Source organism: Odontesthes bonariensis, chromosome 23 (assembly GCF_027942865.1).
Source record: "Odontesthes bonariensis isolate fOdoBon6 chromosome 23, fOdoBon6.hap1, whole genome shotgun sequence".
NCBI classification, from domain to species: Eukaryota; Metazoa; Chordata; class Actinopteri; order Atheriniformes; family Atherinopsidae; genus Odontesthes; species Odontesthes bonariensis.
This window is the reverse complement of record NC_134528.1, coordinates 3943442-3965217: the sequence shown is the minus strand read 5'-3', so window position 1 is coordinate 3965217 and position 21776 is coordinate 3943442. Positions and strand designations below refer to the sequence as shown.

Genomic DNA, 21776 nt, shown 5'->3' with positions numbered 1-21776 from the left:
GAGCATCCAGCTGACAACCCACAATAAGAGGGCATCAGTGGGAATGGAACATTAGATTATCCTTTGCTCTCGTTGAAGAGATGCCTTGTATTTCGGCTTAGTGGTTTCATAACCAAGCTTGACCGTCGGAGCCCAGTCTACCGACTCAACGTCGCCCAAAGCGCTAGGGACGCCTAAAAAGTCACAATGAAGCCCATATTAGACTACCGGAAACTTAATAATCATTACTAAGTAAATGAGTATTTAACAACAACCCAATGCTATATAAACAGAGCCACAAAAACAAAGTTAGCCGTTAGCTAACATACCTCTGACGAAGTGGTCGCTGCAGACACGAGTAAACAGACTCTGCTCCTCCCGACTGCAGACGTAGGTTTAAAATCCATTTTTTACGGCGTTGTTCTGTTAGCTTTTTATATTTCTCACCTTTGTGTACGACCACCTTTGGTATTCTAAAAAAACTTTTGTCCTTTTCACGGGTAGAACGGTTGGAGCAGCCGTAAACAGCACAAAACACGGGCATCTTGCTTGCAGTTCTATGGGCAGAATTCACTTTCTGACAACCATCTGGATTTCGCGCGTTCGCGATGCAGCACTGTGACGTCACGTGAAACCCTCCTATTATTCATAAAATAATTCAATTCTTTCATATAGAGCCAATTCAAAAACAATTTCCTAGCTAAGGAAACCAGGAGATTACACCGAAACTTGTTCTTTCGTAAGCTTTCCTGTTCACCACCCGCTTTAAAGTTAAAGTTTAAAGACTTTCAGCTGGAAATTTGGTTGCCTTTAATATAAATTCAGCCACTTTTGCTGCCACTCAGCGCTGATTCTCTCCCATCACGTCATCTTTCCACAGAGCTTTCAGCCTTTTCTCTGCTCAGCACCACAGGAGCTGCTTCACCTCCAGCAGCAACATGAGTTAATGCTGGCTGATCATTTTCTGTCCTTTTACCAACACCAGCCAAATTACAGCTCAAACAGAAGCTGCTGTGGACCCGAACAGAACAGCAGCTGAACCTGCACCATGAGGAGCTCAGTGTTAATGATGCCCTGAAATGGGCCGGAGCAGCACTGATGAGTCACAGGCTGCTTTCTGCAACTTAGTTTTACAGTTCTGTGATTCTGAGAAGTATTCACTGTGTTTCAGCAGGTTTTCCCTCAGGACGGAATCATTAAAGATGTCCTGCAGCAGCACTTAGTGGCCGCTGGTGGTACTGCTCATCGTCTATACTCCAGATTCAACACATTTTATCTTTCATACAGAAAGTAGAATGGATGCTGGTTCAGTTTGAACAGTCAGAGCTTTCATCGGATCAGTAACCAGGCAGAGAAAAGTTTTCAGGGCTTCATATCCCAGCTGCCACAGAGAGTCTCCCCCCACAGGAGATCCTCTGCACAGTCACCATCAGGACTTATAAATATTTGATTAGTTCTTCTCCCGTCTTATGTTGCACAAGCTCACTTTATCTATTCATCATTTCTTTTCTGTTCTCTGTTAACAGGTCAGCATGCATGAACACCTGCTCCTCCACCTCTGCAGAGGATCCGAGACCCCCGATCTCATGAATATGGGCCTTTCTGATCATCATCAGCACAGAACCGAGGTCCGTTTGGAGCTCTGCACATCCCTCGTTTCTGTGAGAGTCGCTGCAACACGAGTGCGAAACTGGTTCAACGAGCGCGCGATGAGCTGAGAACAAACAACGAGGTCCCAAACAGGTCAACAGCAGAGGTCAACAGAGAGCGGCCCACTAATCCATCAGTCACACAAAGCTCTGCAGCAGCTTCCAGCAAACACAGGATCAGCTGAGCCGAGTAAAACTGAGGGGAGGCTCCTGATGAAGGAACCTGTGGAGCCCGTTCTCTGTAAAACCTGAGGCTGCAGCCGATCCAGCATCACAGGGAGCCCTCTGAGGACATCACCTGCTTCATCCCAGATCCTTACGCACTTATTTGTTTTATAAATTCTCTTCCCATTTGTCTCGGTACCTAACTTACTGCACTTACTCTAGCACTAGTTATGCTCTTAGCTGTTTGGGTTTGGAAGGAAATGCACTTCTGATTTCTTGTGACCTGAAGTTCTTTTGCCTACCGATGTTGAACACACTTACTGTAAGTCGCTTTGGATAAAAGCGTCTGCAGAATGACCGTAATGTAATGTAATGTAGGAAGCACACAAACACAACCTGCTCACAGGAGGAGCTCTACCAGACCCCCGAAGCCTGGTTAAACCTCAGAGTTAAAGCAGTTAAAGCAGTTAAAGCAGACCCCTGACGCCTGGGTAAACCTAAGAGTTAAAGCAGTTAAAGCAGTTAAAGCAGACCCCTGACGCCTGGGTAAACCTCAGAGTTAAAGCAGTTAAAGCAGTTAAAGCAGACCCCTGACGCCTGGTTAAACCTTATAGTTAAAGCAGTTAAAGCAGACCCCTGATGCCTGGTTAAACCTCAGAGTTAAAGCAGTTAAAGCAGTTAAAGCAGACCCCTGATGCCTGGTTAAACCTCAGAGTTAAAGCAGTTAAAGCAGTTAAAGCAGACCCCTGACGCCTGGTTAAACCTCATAGTTAAAGCAGTTAAAGCTGACCCCTGACGCCTGGTTAAACCTCAGAGTTAAAGCAGTTAAAGCAGTTAAAGCAGACCCCTGACGCCTGGTTAAACCTCAGAGTTAAAGCAGTTAAAGCAGTTAAAGCAGTTAAAGCAGACCCCTGACGCCTGGTTAAACCTCAGAGTTAAAGCAGTTAAAGCAGACCCCCGAAGCCTGGTTAAACCTCAGAGTTAAAGCAGTTAAAGCAGACCCCTGACACCTGGTTAAACCTCAGAGTTAAAGCAGTTAAAGCAGTTAAAGCAGACCCCTGACGCCTGGTTACACCTCATAGTTAAAGCAGTTAAAGCAGACCCCTGACGCCTGGTTACACCTCATAGTTAAAGCAGTTAAAGCAGACCCCTGACGCCTGGTTAAACCTCAGAGTTAAAGCAGTTAAAGCAGTTAAAGCAGACCCCTGACGCCTGGTTAAACCTCAGAGTTAAAGCAGTTAAAGCAATTAAAGCAGTTAAAGCAGTTAAAGCAGTTAAAGCAGACCCCTGACGCCTGGTTAAACCTCAGAGTTAAAGCAGTTAAAGCAGACCCCTGACACCTGGTTAAACCTCAGAGTTAAAGTAGTTAAAGCAGACCCCCGAAGCCTGGTTAAACCTCAGAGTTAAAGCAGTTAAAGCAGACCCCCGAAGCCTGGTTAAACCTTATAGTTAAAGCAGTTAAAGGAGACCCCCGAAGCCTGGTTAAACCTCAGAGTTAAAGCAGTTAAAGCAGACCCCTGACGCCTGGGTAAACCTCAGAGTTAAAGCAGTTAAAGCAGTTAAAGCAGTCCCCTGACGCCTGGTTAAACCTCAGAGTTAAAGCAGTTAAAGCAGACCCCCGAAGCCTGGTTAAACCTCAGAGTTAAAGCAGTTAAAGCAGTCCCCTGACGCCTGGGTAAACCTAAGAGTTAAAGCAGTTAAAGCAGTCCCCTGACGCCTGGGTAAACCTAAGAGTTAAAGCAGTTAAAGCAGTCCCCTGACGCCTGGTTAAAGGGTCAGAGTTAAAGCAGTTAAAGCAGTTAAAGAAGACCCCTGACGCCTGGTTAAACCTCAGAGTTAAAGCAGTTAAAGAAGACCCCACCCCCCCACAGGCTGAACTTCTCAGAGCACAAACTCACCTGGACGCTGCGCAGCTTCTTGCGTCCTCTCTCCAGCCGGCTCAGCAGCTTCAGGTGGTGCTGCTCTCCGCCCGCCGGACGCAGCAGCTGCTCGTCCACTGACACCGTCTTCCTCAGCGCCGCCCGCTCGCACTGGGGGAGGCTCCTCCCACCCCCACCTGCTGCTCTGGCTCCGCCTCCTCCCCCTGCTGCGCTCCTCCTGCAGCCGGGAGACGGATCAGGTGACCAGAAGTCGCGCTGCACCGACCCTGGACGACAGAAACCGGAGACGGCTGCTGTTACTCTACACCACGTGCACGTGCACATGCACACGCACACGTGCACGCTCACATGCACACACCTACACACTCTGTCATAATACTCAGTGTTTCTGTGGCCAGCCGCTCATGAGCGTCCATCAGACAGCAGGTTACAGAAACATCTGTAATTTGATCATGTTTGTCCAAGGAGTCCAACTCCAGCACTCTGCTGTTTGTTGGATTATAAAAGAAAACAGAACCTGCTTCAGGTGGGCTGGTGTCATGTTACACCTGTGTGTGTGTGTGTGTGTCAGGTTACCGACTACCTGAGCTGCTGCATTAAAACTACATGAGGACAGAGGAAACTGCCCGTCTGCCTTCCTGCAGCTTCAGGAGCAGTAAAACAACAAACGGCCCTGAAACTCCTCAGAGTAATGAAGGCATTCCTCTAGGTTCAGTCCAGGGCTGTAGGCGTTCCTCGGGGTTCGGTCCAGGGCTGAAGGCGTTCGTCGGGGTTCGGTCCAGGGCTGAAGGCGTTCGTCGGGGTTCGGTCCAGGGCTGAAGGCGTTCGTCGGGGTTCGGTCCAGGGCTGAAGGCGTTCGTCGGGGTTCGGTCCAGGGATGAAGGCGCTCCTCGGGGTTCGGTCCAGGGCTGAAGGCGTTCCTCGGGGTTCGGTCCAGGGATGAAGGCGTTCCTCGGGGTTCGGTCCAGGGATGAAGGCGTTCATCGGGGTTCGGTCCAGGGATGAAGGCGCTCCTCGGGGTTCGGTCCATGGATGAAGGTGTTCCTCGGGGTTCGGTCCAGGGATGAAGGCACTCCTCGGGGTTCGGTCCATGGATGAAGGCGTTCCTCGGGGTTCGGTCCAGGGATGAAGGCGTTCCTCGGGGTTCGGTCCAGGGATGAAGGCGTTCATCGGGGTTCGGTCCAGGGATGAAGGCGTTCCTCGGGGTTCGGTCCAGGGATGAAGGCGTTCCTCGGGGTTCGGTCCAGGGATGAAGGCGCTCCTCGGGGTTCGGTCCAGGGATGAAGGCGTTCCTCGGGGTTCGGTCCAGGGCTGAAGGCGTTCCTCGGGGTTCGGTCCAGGGATGAAGGCGTTCCTCGGGGTTCCGTCCAGGGATGAAGGCGTTCCTCGGGGTTCCGTCCAGGGATGAAGAGTTCCTCGGGGTTCCGTCCAGGGATGAAGGCGTTCCTCGGGGTTCCGTCCAGGGATGAAGGCGTTCCTCGGGGTTCCGTCCAGGGATGAAGGCGTTCCTCTGGGTTCCGTCCAGGGATGACGGCGTTCCTCGGGGTTCCGTCCAGGGATGACGGCGTTCCTCGGGGTTCCGTCCAGGGATGAAGGCGTTCCTCGGGGTTCCGTCCAGGGATGAAGGCGTTCCTCGGGGTTCCGTCCAGGGATGAAGGCGTTCCTCGGGGTTCCGTCCAGGGATGAAGGCGTTCCTCGGGGTTCCGTCCAGGGATGACGGCGTTCCTCGGGGTTCCGTCCAGGGATGAAGGCGTTCCTCGGGGTTCCGTCCAGGGATGAAGGCGTTCCTCGGGGTTCCGTCCAGGGATGAAGGCGTTCCTCGGGTTCCGTCCAGGGATGAAGGCGCTCCTCGAGGTTCGGTCCATGGATGAAGGCGCTCCTCGGGGTTCGGTCCAGGGATGAAGGCGTTCGTCGGGGTTCGGTCCAGGGATGAAGGCGTTCGTCGGGGTTCGGTCCAGGGATGAAGGCGCTCCTCGGGGTTCAGTCCAGGGATGAAGGCGCTCCTCGGGGTTCGGTCCAGCGATGAACGCCCCCCTGGGGTTCGGTCCAGGGATGAAGGCGTTCCTCGGGGTTCGGTCCAGGGATGAAGGCGTTCCTCGGGGTTCGGTCCAGGGATGAAGGCGTTCCTCGGGGTTCGGTCCAGGGATGAAGGCGTTCCTCGGGGTTCGGTCCAGGGATGAAGGCGTTCCTCGGGGTTCGGTCCAGGGATGAAGGCGTTCCTCGGGGTTCGGTCCAGGGATGAAGGCGTTCCTCGGGGTTCGGTCCAGGGATGAAGGCGTTCCTCGGGGTTCGGTCCAGGGATGAAGGCGTTCCTCGGGGTTCGGTCCAGGGATGAAGGCGTTCCTCGGGGTTCGGTCCAGGGATGAAGGCGTTCCTCGGGGTTCGGTCCAGGGATGAAGGCGTTCCTCGGGGTTCGGTCCAGGGATGAAGGCGCTCCTCGGGGTTCGGTCCAGGGATGAAGGCGTTCGTCGGGGTTCGGTCCAGGGATGAAGGCGTTTGTCGGGGTTCGGTCTAGGGATGAAGGCGTTCCTCGGGGTTCAGTCCAGGGATGAAGGCGTTCCTCGGGGTTCAGTCCAGGGATGAAGGCGTTTCTCGGGGTTCAGTCCAGGGATGAAGGCGTTCCTCGGGGTTCAGTCCAGGGATCGGTCCTATAAATTCAGGGTACCAGAGGATGCAGAGTACCAGAGGATGCAGGGTACTAGAGGATGCTGCTATCAGTTGTATGTTTTGCCTTTAAGTGATATTTTAGACTGGAACTACTACGGTGAGAAGACAATTCAACTTGGCTTTAAATGCAGGAGTTTTTAAAAAATTTATTTTGAAATCCGTGCTTTTATGTTGAAACAAGTAAAACAGGAAGTAGTGCCGGTTAGCTCCGTGAGCTACACGCATAAAACCTGCGTTAATGCGCGATAAAATATTTATCGCCGTTAAATAATTAACAAGTTAACGCGATAATAACGAGTTAACTCGCCCAGCCCTATTTTAAACACATTTGTGGAGAAACTGGAGATCCTCTGAACATCTCTGCTCCTCACAGACTCATCATGCAGGCTGCTGTAGGACCAGATCCTTGCTACAGTCATTTACATTTGCCAAACCACACCAACCTTTTCTGGTCATTTAACTTCAGGGAACCCAATTAACTTCAGGGAACTCTTAACTTCAGGGAACTCTTTTAACTTCAGGGAACTCTTTTAACTTCAGGGAACTCAATTAACTTCAGGGAACTCTTTTAACTTCTGTAGGACCAGATCCTGGCTTCAGTCACTTACATTTGCCAAACCACACCAAACCTTTCTGATCTGGGGTCTAATTTCATTTACCTTCATTACTTCTTCACTTATGAAATTGCCCCTAAACTTACATTTCTGTGGAAAAGTAGACAGTAAAGTTAAAGATCTGTCATCTCTTTTCTGAGAAACGCCTCGTCTACATTCCCTCCCGGCGGCTCAGGTTTCAGGTTCAGCTCCACACTGTGTGATCATGGTAACAAAGGCCTCCGGTCCGTATCAGTCTGATCTCCAAACGCAAACAGTTGATGTAGAGAAGTGTTGTGGAAACGCAGCTGAAAGAGCTGCAGAACACAGCGAGGTGCTCAAAGTGAAGCGGTCGGTCAAACGGTTTCATGTAGACGGTCAGAGCAACTTCTGCTTCCCAAAGAGGCCTGAACACCTGAGGAAACATGAATTATTCTGTCCTCTGTGAGAGCTCAGGGCTGACAGCTGGAGTCACAGTGCCCTCTGGTGGTCAGACGCTGTACAACATCCAGTCTGTAGGAAACTGATTCTGCATCATGTGAAGCAACCAACAGACCTGAGAGGTTAGAAAGAGATCTGAGCTAAATAATGAACAGATTCAAACAGATTGAGGGAGAAAACAGGGAAGATTTACTTCCTCAGACCTTTAAAAATGACCCAAACAAAACAGTTTGAGGCTGAACATGTCAAACACCTGACGGTTGTTCTGCTGCAATGCGTTGAGCAGGAAGCTGGTTATCGTTCTCCAGAAGGGTGGAGCTAAAGGACAGAGACTCCCACAGGAAGTGAAGCCCTGCTCAGATTAAACACCCGCAGCCACAAACATTCCTGACAGGAAATCAGCCGCCCCCCTCCGCTGCCTCGCATCACTCCGTGCTCTCACCGCCACCTGCAGCCTCGGTTAGCATCCATCCATCAGCCGCACACATGAAGAAGAACTCCTGTAACTCTGTCTGCAGGTAAATACGACTGAGAAATCTGGATCCCAGATAAGGAGCCACGCTGAGCTACGTGGTGCAGAGTCCGACTGAAAAACACTAACACTGGATCAGATATCACCCGAGTCACCTCCAGGGAACTGATTAAACTTCAGAACTTGCTTTTAACTTCAGGGAACTATTTTAACTCCAGGGAACTCTTAACTTCAGGGAACTCTTTTAACTTCAGGGAACTCTTTTAACTTCAGGGAACTCTTTTAACTTTAGGGAACTTTTAACTTTAGGGAACTCTTAACTTTAGGGAACTCTTTTAACTTTAGGGAACTCTTTTAACTTCTTAACTTTTTTAACTTCAGGGAACTTCAGAACTTGCTTTTAACTTCAGGGAACTATTTTAACTCCAGGGAACTCTTAACTTCAGGGAACTCTTTTAACTTCAGGGAACTCTTTTAACTTCAGGGAACTCTTTTAACTTCAGGGAACTCTTTTAACTTCAGGGAACTCTTTTAACTTCAGGGGACTCTTTTAACTTCAGGGGACTCTTTTAACTTCAGGGAACTCTTTTAACTTCAGGGAACTCTTTTAACTTCAGGGAACTCTTTTAACTTCAGGGAACTCTTTTAACTTCAGGGAACTCTTTTAACTTCAGGGAACTCTTTTAACTTCAGGGGACTCTTTTAACTTCAGGGGACTCTTAACTTCAGGGGACTCTTTTAACTTCAGGGGACTGAACTCATTTAACTTCAGGGAACTCTTTTAATGGACACAAGAACAAAGAATTGATTCTCAGAGTCTTCTCTGACCAACTTCTCTGTGTTCAGGAAACAGAACCAAACGTAATTTACCTAACGTAACCAAACTGTCATTTAATTAGTGTGAATTGCAGAATCTGAAGCATCAACACTCAGTGAAAGCTGTTCCAGAATCATGTTCCCATCCTGTTCCATCAGCCTCCTTTAATGACCCTTCTTAACGCTTTGGGAACTGAGGACATTTGCTGAACTTATTGATGATTCTCTGATGGAGTTTTGGCCCAAAGCGATGAGCCACGACCCATCCTTGTTGGAGAGGCTGAACCTTTGGTGGATGCTGCTGTTATACCCAATCCTGACACCCTCACCTGTCAGCAGGTAACCTGCTGGTTGGAGAAGCTTCCAGAACTCTGTTCCTGTAGATTCTCTAAACTTTCTGTCTTTCTGGGACTCCAGAACAACTTTCACTGAGTGCTGCTGCAGCAGAAGATGTTCTGAAAGACTTTTCTGGAAAGGATGTAATGAGGTTTGTGTGTTCAGACAATCATTAAACAGTATTCAGAGCAGGTAAAACAAGGATCCTAAACATCTGTAGCCAGAAGTGCGATAAGTTTTACACCACAGAGATGAGGTGTGGACACAAAGACGCACATCAAAGTATCATCAGAGTCGAAGTGGAACTTTTTGAGACTGTTGATAATCAAAATGAGAAGTGGTCCCAGGACGGATCCCTGGGGAACTCACTGAGATCTCCCACCATGGATAATTGTTGAACATACACGTGTTTCACCAGAAAAATCGAACAACAACAAGCAGAATAAACGTGGCGCTGCTCCCTGAAGGAAAGACCTCCCGGCCCGTTCTCACCTGCAGCGTTCCAGTGGAGTCCGCCAGGGCTGCCGGCGAGTCGCCGCCGTTTCCTGATGCTGACGCCGCTCTGGGAGGCGGAGTCTCCCGCGGCAGTCTTTGAGCTCAGCTGTGAAGCAGCGGTAGGGGTGGAGGAGAGGATGGGCAGGAGGGGTGTGGACAGAAAGGTCAGGTCCTTCCATGCAGGCGAGAGGAAGGTGGATTCTCTTTCTGACGACCTGGAGGGATCACAGAGCAGAAAACTCGATAAATCAGGGTGCGTTTCAAGAACAGAAATCACATATAAGACAAAGTGAAGTGCAGTGAAGGGACGGAGAAAAAAACAGGTTTAGTTTCATCTTCTTTCACTAAAAAAAAAAAAGTGACACAAAGACTCTGTGCAGAAACATCAGAAAATACACCATCAAAAGCCCGATGATTCCCTCTGAGCAGCAACTTAGCAGCAGAAATCACATGTTCACAGTTTGTTCCATTCAAAGGCAGCTTTCAGCATTATTAACCATCTCCAGAACAGCCGACTCATCAAATGCTGCCGTTGGTGTGATGCCAGAGCATCTTCCAGCTGGACTTTCAGTTCAGGATAGAATACATGCCGTGTAAAATAAAATAAAGGGCAAAGGTTTGTCAGAGGTAACTGGTGTAATCCATGTTCATCAGCTGTAAAGTTAACCACTTCTGGTTCTGTGGTGATCTGAACATTACTTAGTTTCCACCTGCTTTCCACCTAGTTCCGAAAGCAGGTAGAAACTAGGTGGAGAGCAGGTGGAAACTAGGTGGAAAGCAGGTAGAAACTAGGTGGAAAGCAGGTGGAAAACTAGGTGGAAAGCAGGTAGAAACTAGGTGGAAAGCAGGTGGAAAACTAGGTGGAAAGCAGGTGGAAAACTAGGTGGAAAGCAGGTGGAAAACTAGGTGGAAAGCAGGTAGAAACTAGGTGGAAAGCAGGTGGAAAACTAGGTGGAAAGCAGGTGGAAAGCAGGTGGAAACTAGGTGGAAAGCAGGTGGAAAACTAGGTGGAAAGCAGGTAGAAACTAGGTGGAAAGCAGGTGGAAACTAGGTGGAAAGCAGGTGGAAAACTAGGTGAAAAGCAGGTGGAAACTAGGTGGAAAGCAGGTGGAAAACTAGGTGGAAAGCAGGTGGAAAACTAGGTGGAAAGCAGGTGGAAAGAGTGTAAATAAAGTCATTAAATCTGTTGACAACCTGGAAAAAAAAGGATGTTTTCACCAGTTCTGAGTTGATATTTATCATCAGTATTTAGATTTGATCTTATTAAACCATTTAACTATTTAACTGCAGCAGATTCTCGTCACAGAGCAGCAAAGTGAGTTAGATTATCAGGATATGAACAAAAATACAGAGAAAAGTCACCGATGGCTTTCTGAAGGAGAAGTTTACAGGAAGCTGCAGCGAGTCGCAGTCATAACAAGTCGAGTCAAGGTTTGTTTTTATGGTTCATTTAAAAACAGCCACAGATAGCAGAGAGCTGTCGTACATTAATACCATCAGCTGCTTCTGAGCCTGCAGATCAATATTAATTAAACAGTAAAACACTGAATTAAATGAGGGAAATATAAATAAAAACAGCGTTTACAGTTAAAGAGATGCCACTCAACCAGACTAACAAACTGAGAGAAGGCAGATTAATCCATCTGTAACAGGCTTAACACTCAACTTAAACTGGTAAATCACATTTTAGAGTTTCCTTCAACTACAACAACAACAAGTAAAGTTAAATCCTGGTTTATCCAGCAGTGATTGGATCATTGTAGGCAGAACAAAAGGCCTCAGAGGGAGAGCCAGAGACCATAAGGAAAACATCCCGTAACCCCCGGCAACAACACATTCGCTTCCACTGCGACATTCTGCCTTACAAAGTAACCGTTACCGTGGCAACGTTGGTCCCCCTATATAACTGTATATGACAGGCTACATAAGAGGAAAAGTAAAGAGCTGCAGAGTCTCCAGCTGAAGATCAGCTGAGCAGCTTCTCAGTAAATGATGAATCACAAAGACTGAAAGCTCCAAACCACCGTGCTGCTCCACAATCAATGTTAATGTGATGCTCCTTATCATTTACTGCGCCCGACGTCTTAACCGTGTTTATCTGCAGGGTGTGCAGGCAGCACATTTATGTTGGTTAGCACCAGACTGAACCCTGTCCACAGGAAGATGCAGCAGCATTCTCAGACAGCAGATACAACAGGATAAAACAGAAACCCCAGCTCTGACAAAAAGTGCACGTTCAGTTCTGATGGCTGCTGCCAGAAACCCCAGCTCTGACAAAAAGTGCACGTTCAGTTCTGATGGCTGCTGCCAGAAACCCCAGGACTGGAGAATAAGAGGGAACACTGGAAAAAATCTAAATCTTACCAAGTATATTTGTCTCATTGAGTATCTCATTACACTTAATATCAGACACAACTGCCTAACAAGTACTATTTCAGCCAGATATAGGGACTTGTTTTAATACAATACATCTGGAATATCTTGTTAAATGAAAAAGTCTTGAAAACAAATTGTTTTGAGTCGCATTTCACATGAAACAAGCTTTTTTTTCATTTGAAGAGGTTTTTAAGCTAATTTCAAGATCACGTTTATCTCAAAAGTCCTAAATATCTCATCTTATTTCAAGAAATCTTGACAAGCCGATTTTCACTAGTTCCATTGGAAGATTTTTTTGCTTATTTCAAGCAAAAACGTTTCGTATTTGTAGTTTTTCTTACTTATTTTTGGAGGGGCATTTTTTCCATTGAAGGGCCTATGGGGCCATTTCATTGTTCATCTCACTTTTAATTAACAGCGTGAGGCCAGAACTAGAAGATCTAATAAAACAAGTTTATGCCGTTATTCCCGGCGTATAAAATAAGTTTATCTTCCAGGCCTCTCCTGAGACTGAATCTGCAGCTTCAGGTTGTTTTCATATTAAAGTTAAAGTTCTCGTTGCTCATTTCTGCAGCACACAGCTTATTATCAGCCGTTTATTCTAACTGGCATCAAACTAAAATGTCCTGTCACAACCTGCAGATAAACACACTTAAGATGTCAGGTGTTGTACTCTTAAGATCCAGAGTTTTTGGCCGTGTTCAAAACCGCATACTTCTCCTACTTCTCCTACTTCTCCTACTACTCATACTAACTTTTTGAGTTAGTATGCGAGTTTGAGTAAGCAGAAGTTCCCGGATGCATACTAGATTCTCTGAAATGTTGGGTATGCATCATGAGGTTACTACTCATACTCAAACTACCCAAGATGCAACGTAACGTGACGTCGCCGATCGTCATTTCCTGTCAAAACGGCAGTTTCAAGCTAGCTACAACGAGGATAGGTTCACTTCCTGTTTTCAAAACAAAAGCACCAATTGTATGGTAATGGCTTTCCCTATGATAAAAGGCAACGGGTATTTTATTTTGTGAAAATAACCGGAAGTGCGTTGCTCACTGCGGCTAGCTTTAGTAGCGCCGAATTCGTGGGAACAAAATTGTAAATAGCCGGTATTTTGTCAGGTTTTCAACACGTTGGGGATCTAAACGACTACTTTCTCACCTGAAAATGTTTAAAATGTTGCTAAAGTTTACAGAGTTTAGAGCTTAAGAGAAATCAGCTTCAGGCCGGCTGATTTCGGCTCGGGCAGGAGCGAAATGCATTGTGGGTAAACGCTCTGCATACTGTCTGATCGATGAGTATGCAGTATGTAGTATGGAAGTATGCAGTATGTAGTATGCAGTATGTAGTGTGTAGTATGTGGTTTCGAACACAGCCCTGGTCTGATTTTATCGTGGACATAGACCCCACCTTCATGGAATTTCATATAGTAGGAGGCGGAGCTTCCTTCTGACTGGCGGCCCTGCTGATGATGGCTCCCATTACAGCATTACAGGTGAACCTCTACAGGCAGATTTTAGACAATGTGACGACTCTCCCGAGCATTCAAAGAGTTTTTCTCTTGTTTTCTGTTTCTTTTAATGCTGGGACTGAAAATGTGCATTAAAACAGCTGTTTTTTGTGTTTTATAATGTTTTATAATTAGGGCTGGGCGAGTTAACTCGTTAACTATTTAACGCCGATAAATATTTTATCGCGCATTAACGCAGGTTTTATTATTGTAAAAGTCTGTTGAATGCATCACATTCACACAGTTACAGCAAACACCACGAAGCATGGAGTAATAAAATAAAAATAAACTAGCAGCTAACATCACCGCTACAGGCGCTCCTTGGAACTAACCGGCGCTACTTCCTGTTTTACTTGTTTCAACATAAAAGCACGTATTTCAAAATAAATGTAAAAAAAAAAACTCCTGCATTTACAGCCAAGTTGAATTGTCTTCTCAGCGTAGTAGTTCCAGTCTCAAATATCACTTAAAGGCAAAACACACAACTGATAGCAGCAAGTCATTCAAGGAAACAGACAGTGGAGCGAGGCTTCTACATAAAAACTACAGAAAGATGCTGATGTTAAAAGTGTGTTTGCACAACAAATGTTATGGCACTTTCATTCATATGGCAGCACATTTAAAATAAAGCTAAATGCTAAAAGCTATACGCTACTTTTGGATTCATTTTTGGATTCTGCGTACAAATGCGATTAATCGTGATTAATCAGGGAAATCATGTGATTAATTAGATGTAACATTTTAATCGTTGCTCTGCCCTAGTTTTAATAAATACAGTTCATCAGTTAAATGAAGAAAAGTTTCATGTGTTTGTTCCTAATGTGCGAGTTTCAGCTGATTCAATGTGTTTTCTGTCAAATAAAGTTGTTTTTATTCAACAGAACCAGGTCGGGTCCGACATGCTCAGGTACCAGCAGAGTTGAGTTCCTATAGGCTGTCTGCAGAGCCCTCCGGCTACAACATACACAACCATAATGACGGCACTTCCTTATATTACCAGCACATTCCCCCACATCTATAAACACCAGCGTTTCCTCCCTGCTGCTGCTTGGCTTATCTCGGCCTACATAACTACAGAATTCTTTACGAGCAACCGGGGAACATTGCTCCTGCAGCCAGGCTGAGTCCACTCAGTCATCATTACAGACATGTGGCCATCAGGTGGCCATCACCACCTCCAGTCTGATGGGACTCTACAAAGAAGGCAGCGGCGTCAATTCAGCCAAAGCTAAGCTATGGCAAGGTCACTATAGTCACATGACTACAGTATCAATCAATAAATATACAATAATCACCACAAAAGTCTGCTATGTAGCTTATCTGTGTGCAAATGCAGTCTCACTCACATAGCCGCTAACATAACAATGGACTCCCTATTAGCATTAGCATTAGCGGCTAACAGCCTGAATCCCGCCTTCACTCCCTGGTCCTCCTTCCTCCGCCGCTGGGGCAACATTGGACCCCTATTTTTGGTGATAAATAAATCTAAAGTTTTCTGTTTCCTTTTCATATTTTACATTAATTAGCAAACAACAAATCCCGCAAATAACATCAGCTTTGACCTCCAAGCTCCGTTATCTCGTGGGAGGGGTGGAGACACCACATTTCAAAGGGAAGATGATACTTAGATCAATTGATTGTGTTGTTCAGAATTTCATTTGTAGTTCATTTATAAGTATTAATTAATAGAATAATCAATACAAATCGACACAGAGTAATTCCATAAATTAATTTAAAAAAAAAAAAAAAAAAGAAAAACGAACATTTACATTTTCCCCTGGAGCCAAGGTGTGGCAGCTGCCGTACCCAGTTGACGCCCATGAGAGAAGGCATCCCAAAGCCTCACACCTCGCACTGCTCACTGTTCGTGTGAGCAGAGCTGACAACATATCCCCAACAACTGATCCAGTGTGACACGAATAAGAATTAAAAAGGAAACGGATGTAATCTAATGGGGGTTTCATGCTTTTCCTGTCCACTGATGGATGGTTTATTATAAAAACACACAGAAATGAGGAGGGAAGGTTAAATGTTCCGTGTGTCATCGTGGGAAAAATGGAACCGGAGATTACTTTTTTTTTAAATTAGAAGCAGATCAGGGGTCTGTGTTTACTTCCTGTAACCATCACAGCCTCATCATGTGTTTCTGAACATCAAATTCTCATCATCATCATCATCATCATCATCATGGCGAATCCTTCGGGGGAATTAAAGGATCTTTGTGCAGCTGAAAGCGCTCCGAACATCACCATAAAGTCACGTGTTCGGTCCTTTTTATTTAAGGTTTAAAACAAACTAGGAAATGATTCAGCCGCAGCATTTAAAACAACTTTGTCACCGTGAAGCGAGTCTGAACTTTCAGTGATCCGACTGGATCTGGGCCACGGAAGAAAGGGGGAGGAGCTCCACCATCCGGAGGGAGCTCGGAGTGGAAAGGAGTCAGCTGGTTCGGATGCCTCCAAAGGAAATCTGATCACCGTCTAATTTTGGGATCGTTTCATCGCCCGGCCATATATGATGAAAACAAAAAACAAGGATTCTATCCAACTAAAAATGTGACATGAGCACGGTGAGCGAGGGCAGCCTGGGTGGAGCCTCAGCAGGCTGATGGACGGCTTACAGCATCACCCCGTCATACCCTGCACCGTCACTTCCTGTTGCCTCACATGAACCTTCATCGAAAAGCAACGATTCTTTCAATGGATCTGACAGTAAATGGTAAATTCTGCTTTAAATACACAGCTTCACAGTGAAGCCACCAAAGGTTATGGGTTACAGGTCAGACTGGGGCTGTCTTCGAAACCGCATACTTCTACTACTACTCCTACTATTCCTACTAACTGTTTGAGTTAGTATGCGAGTTTGAGTAAGCAGAAGTTCCCGGATGCATACTAGATTCTCTGAAATGTTGGGTATGCATCATGAGGTTACTATTCATACTCAAACTACCCAAGATGCAACGTATCGTGACGTCGCCGATCGTCACTTCCTGTCAAAACGGCAGTTTCAAGCTAGCTACAACGACGGTAGGTTCACTTCCTGTTTTCAAAACAAAAGCACCAATTGTATCGTAATGGCTTTCCCTATGATAAAAGGCAAAATAACCAAATTCGTGGGAACAAAATTGTAAACAGCCGGTATTTTGTCAGGTTTTCAACACGTTGGGGATCTAAACGACTACTTTCTCACCTGAAAATGTTTCAAATGTTGCTAAAGTTTACAGAGTTTAGAGCTTAAGAGAAATCAGCTTCAGGCCGGCTGATTTCGGCTCAGGCAGGAGCGAAATGCATTGTGGGTAAACGCTCTGCATACTGTCTGATCGATGAGTATGTAGTATGGAAGTATGTACTATGTAGTATGCGGTTTCGGACACAGCCTATATCATCATTAATCCATTTATTCATATAATGATTCATAGTTTAGACTGAATGTCTAAAGAAAGAGAAAAAATGACCATCAAACAACCAAAACTCAATGGAAAACCAAAAGATTTCCCATTTACAATCTTGAAAAGCATAAAATAACTGACAAGTGGAACCTGGATTATTAATACAGCCATCTGAATTACTGACTCTTCCATCAATCCAAAGATATTCTGCTTTGTAACCTTCAGAGACTTTACCACACGGTCCCGATCAATAGACCAACACCGGCTTTCATTTTCCATTCAAGTTCAAATCACACATTCGACTGAATGAAAGTGAGGAGAGAATAACTGAGTTCGTATCATTATACGAGTCCATCTGTGCAGAAATGATCAGAAACAAATCAGCACAAAGGTAAAATAGGTGCTGAGGCTTTACCCGAGGAGCATGCTGGTCTCGCCCGGCTCGCTGCAGGTGGAGCGGCGGGAGTTGGAGGCCGGGGAGGACGAGGACGACATCGGCGGCGAGTTGGAGGAGTGGTTGGATGCATGTGAGGAGGACAGGTTGGAGGAAGAGGAGGATGCGTGGGTGAAGTCCAGAGTCCTGGGCAGGAGCAGAGAGGACGGCATACACAGCCATGTCTCCAGGTCGGAGAACTTTGAGTAGCTCAGCATCTCCAGGACGCTGCAGGGGGGGAACACACCGCAAACAGACAGAAGAGATGACAGATTCTCTTTAAACGCCACATCGATGGGACAACCGACTCTTTATGCCCTCACTGAGATGCCCCCCCTTCTACAGAACTCACGCTGCACTTACCTCTCATCTCCCAGTCCCGGGATTTCATCTTTCTCGTCGGCGGTCTGGAAGATGCAGGAAGTCCTGGAGTCTCGTGATGACAGCAGCACACAGGAGTTATCAGAATCCACAGACATCTTCAGCCATATCTGTGAACATCAGAGGACGCAGAAACAAAGCCCCCGCTGTTTAAATCACACCGGGGGTAGTTCATGTGTCCAGAGAACACATCACAAAACTACTGTCAACTCAGATGCTGCCTCAGTTCCACTAAAGGTGTTTAAGCTAAAAAACACGACCTGTTGATTCACCCTAATTAACTCAAGTTCACTCTAATTAACTATAGTTAACTCTGATTAACTCGAATTAACTAAAGTTAACTCTAATAAACTCTAATTAACCTTAGTTAACTCTAATTAACCCTAGTCAACCCTACTTAAACTGAATTAACTCTAATTAACTATAGTTAACCTGAATTAACTCTAGTTAACACAACATGAGCAAGGTTAATTAAACTGAATTAGTCACTGGCGGATGAGAATATCTTGGTTATCATCACATTAAAAGTTACAGCATCCATCAGAACATGTTTTTTGGCCGGGTGGTTATCCCCATATAAGTTAGCTGGGTAATTATTTCAGTTAGTTAGCTCGGTAGTTAATTGTCGGGCAACAGCATCCTCTTAAGTTGTTCACTGGTCGCTAACCTGGTGATCACATTTTTTCATTGGTTACTTGTTAACCAACTCCAGGGTGACATGGTGTCAGTGAGCTGACCTCAGATAGTGGTTAACTGCCACATTAGTTGGTTTAGCTAACTAACTAGTATATCTTGTTACATAGATAAGTGGGTTATCTAACTGGTTAGGCGCTTTCTTATAAAAAATAGTAGCTGACTGGTTTAATTAGCTTGTTTGTTAGCTGCAACCAAGAAGTTATACTGAGAGTTAACATAGTTAACAATCACAGTAAGTTAGCAAACTGGTTGCAGGTAACTAGTTGGTGGCACAAAGTCATTTTTAGCTGCTATTCACTGGTTTGGTAAATGTTTGGTGATAATAATAAAGCTCGGTTAGTTGTTGGCTGAGAAGAATTAGTCATTTTTAACGTTGGATATGGAGCTAACTTTAGCCTGGTTGGTCAGTTAGCGTCTGAAGTGGCGAAATGCTGTTGTCATGGTAACTAGCAGTTCCAACATGGAGGATAAGTTAGCAAACTGGTTGCAGGTGACTAGTTGGTGGAACAAAGTCATATTTTAGCTGTTATTCACTGGTTTGGTAATTTTTTGTTGATTATTTGGTGTAATAAAGCTCGGTTAGTTGTTGGCTGAGGAGAACTAGTCGTTTCTAACGCAAGGTTATCCGTTGGATACGGAGCTAACTTTAGCTTAGTTGGTCAGTTAGCATCTGAAGAGGCGGACATGCTGTTGTCATGGTAACTAGTAGTTCCAACATGGAGGATCCAAGTTGACGTTCCCCGGAGTTAGTAAGATAATTAAAAGTTTGAGAGCGATATTCAACATAAACGTAACCAACACACACAGATACGCGGATGTGAACGCGCGTGAGAGGAGTCAGAGAGCGCACGTGGCTGCTGTTGTGGCAGATGAATCTTTAAAAGTGACGTTTGCCCGCTGAGACAGTTAAAGTCAGTCACTCAGTCATGGCTCCTGTCACTATCATGTCGGCTTCATGCAGAAAGCGGCAGCTTTTGCCCTACACTTCCACAGCTTCAGACACCCAAAACACTCAAACTTTACCGTCTCTCTGCTCCTTCCTCCGCAGAAACAATGTCGCTACTTCTCCTCTTCCTCTTTCGTCTTCTTCTTCTTTTTCTTCTTCTTCTTCTTTTCCCAGAGCAGAAACATCTGCTCAGGCTGGGCTCCCGCCTGGAAACGTGTCTTTGTCCGGCCCCGTGTAAAACATCCCAAAATACAGGCAGCCAGGCCGGAGCGGGCTCACATTTCACTGCGGTTAACTCACCGCACAGACGCCCATGGAGCTCCACATCTGGAGCCGGCCGAGCCTCGATACTGTCGTGACTCACACTCAGCCGCCAGGGGACAATTATGTGTGCACAACTCTTTTAACTCTGTCCATCTTTTTAACTGTTTACACATAATGGGAAGGAGGGATTAAAGGAGGAAGGGAGAGAGAAGGAAACAATGAACTTTAGGACTGATAGGATCTGCAAAAAGAGTTAAATGGAATGATTAATGTAATGAACAGAACAAGGAGGGGGACAGAAGGAAGGAAAGGAGGCATGAGGAAAGAAGGAGGGCAAAGAAGGAAATGAAAAAAGGAGACGAAGAGGGAAGTAAGGGAGAGTGATCTATGAGGTGGAGCAAACAATGTTTAAATCCAGGCTGAAAACAGTTCTATTTAGCTGTGCATATCAAATCAAATCAAATTTATTTGTAGCACATTTCATGTACAAACAATTCAAAGTGCTTTACATAAAATAAAAGTATTGCAGCAGGGAGTGGAAGAACCATAAAAAATACATAAAATAATATAAAGAGAAACAAATAAAATCATTTAAATGAATTTAAAAAACAAGCAACAGTCTAGATAAGTTAAAAGATATTTCATGCATAGACACATGAGAACAGAAATGTCTTTAACCTGGATTTATGACACCCGAAAGTATTTTATCTGCACTCTTCACTTTTAAATATTATTTTTAATGGTTTATTTATTTATTTATTTTATTTTTTTAATGATTTTATAGCCTTCTTGTGATTTTATGTAGCTGTAAAGCACTTTTAATTACCTTGTGTACGAATTGTGCTCTATAAATAAAATTGCCTTGCCTTGCAAAGAGATAAAAGAGATGGAGACTGGAAAAGGAAAGTGTGGAAAAACCGAGGAAAGAAGTATGAAAGAGAAATGATTTAGGAAATGAAAAAAGGAGACAAGAAGGGAAGAGGGGTTAAAGGAGGAAGGGAGAGAGAAGGAAACAATGCACTTTAGGACTGATAGGATCTGCAAAAAGAGTTAAATGGAATGATTAACATGCTGAACTAAACAAGGAAGGAAGGGAGGCAGAAAAGGAGGCATGAGGAAAAGACAAAAGGAGACAAGGAGGGATGTAAGGGAAGTAAGGAAGAGTGATCTATGAGGTGGAGCAGAGAGATAAATGAGATGGAGACTGGAAAAGGAAAGTGTGGAAAAACCGAGGAAAGAAGTAAAAAGGAGAGGAATGAAAGAGGGGGATAATAACAGAGAGGAGTGAGGAGAGAATGCAAGGAAGCTGTGAGGAGGCAGGAGGGATGTTTCCCGTTAAGATGTCTCTGATGTTTGAAGCAGAGAGATAAGTGCAAACAGGAAGGAGGCTGTTTATGTGCAGTAATTATCTGCAGAAGAAGGATAAACAGCAGAAATGATAGCTCGGTGCTCAGACTCTGAGGAGGCTTCAGGCTACTTTACTCCTTATTCACCTCATGTTAGAGGTGAATAAACTTCACTGACAGACTGAGGAATGAGAGGAGTAACAGCAGATCATAATCAGTTCCATCAGGGGGGAAAAGCCTTGACCCGCCCCTCATTTCTTTACAGAAAAACAGGAAATATTCACTGATGTCTGTGTTTACTGAAGCATGTTTGGGACATGAAACCTGCCGGAACTCTGGTCCTTTCCATAAGGAGTCTTCAGGAATAGTTCTCCAGGCTTCTTGAAGGACATCCCAAAGCTCTTCTTTGGATGTGGGCTGCCTTTTGTTGCGTTCTCTGCCAACATGATCCCACACTGCTTCAGTAATGTTGAGCTCCGGGCTCTGGGGAGGATTCATCCCTCCATCAGACCTGCTGCCACTGATTTTCAGCCCACTTCTTGTGTCCTTTGGCCCAGCTCAGCCTTTTCTCCCTGTTTCCCTTCCTTAAGAACGGCTTCCTGACAGCCACCCTTCCATGGAGCCCATTTCTGATGAGGCTTGGGCCAACAGCAGATGGATCAGCTGAAGCTCCAGATGCATCTCTCAGCTCCTGTGTCAGGTCTTTGCTGGATGTTTTCCTCTTTCTTAAGGACATCACTTTCAGATCCTGTTCATCTGCTGGAGATAGTTCTTTAGGCCTGACACTTCTTCTTCTGTCCTCCACTTGTCCAGTTTCCTCAAATGTTTTAAGGACACACTGCACACCATGCTGAGATAAGCCAAGTTTTCAGCTAACAGCTCTTTGGGAATCACCTTGTTGCTGCAGAAATCCTGTTTTCTGTCTGGCACACTGTGTTATCT

At 45.5% G+C, this 21776-nt stretch overlaps 1 protein-coding gene across 2 annotated transcripts in view; it reads right to left on the bottom strand.

Annotated features, from left to right (window-relative positions):
- Positions 1 to 19643, bottom strand: part of ankfn1a (ankyrin repeat and fibronectin type III domain containing 1a) — a 124088-nt gene extending 104445 nt beyond the window's left edge. For both annotated transcript variants that reach the window (XM_075457329.1, XM_075457330.1), the window contains exons 1-5: positions 19302 to 19643; positions 17565 to 17692; positions 17184 to 17429; positions 9491 to 9708; positions 3692 to 3939 (exon numbers count right to left, since the gene is read on the bottom strand). In XM_075457329.1, coding sequence (XP_075313444.1) covers positions 3692 to 3939; positions 9491 to 9708; positions 17184 to 17429; positions 17565 to 17680 — 828 coding nt within the window. In that variant the 5' untranslated portion in view covers positions 17681 to 17692; positions 19302 to 19643. The remainder of the gene's footprint in view (positions 1 to 3691; positions 3940 to 9490; positions 9709 to 17183; positions 17430 to 17564; positions 17693 to 19301) is intronic.
- Between the last annotated feature and the right edge of the window lie 2133 nt (positions 19644 to 21776).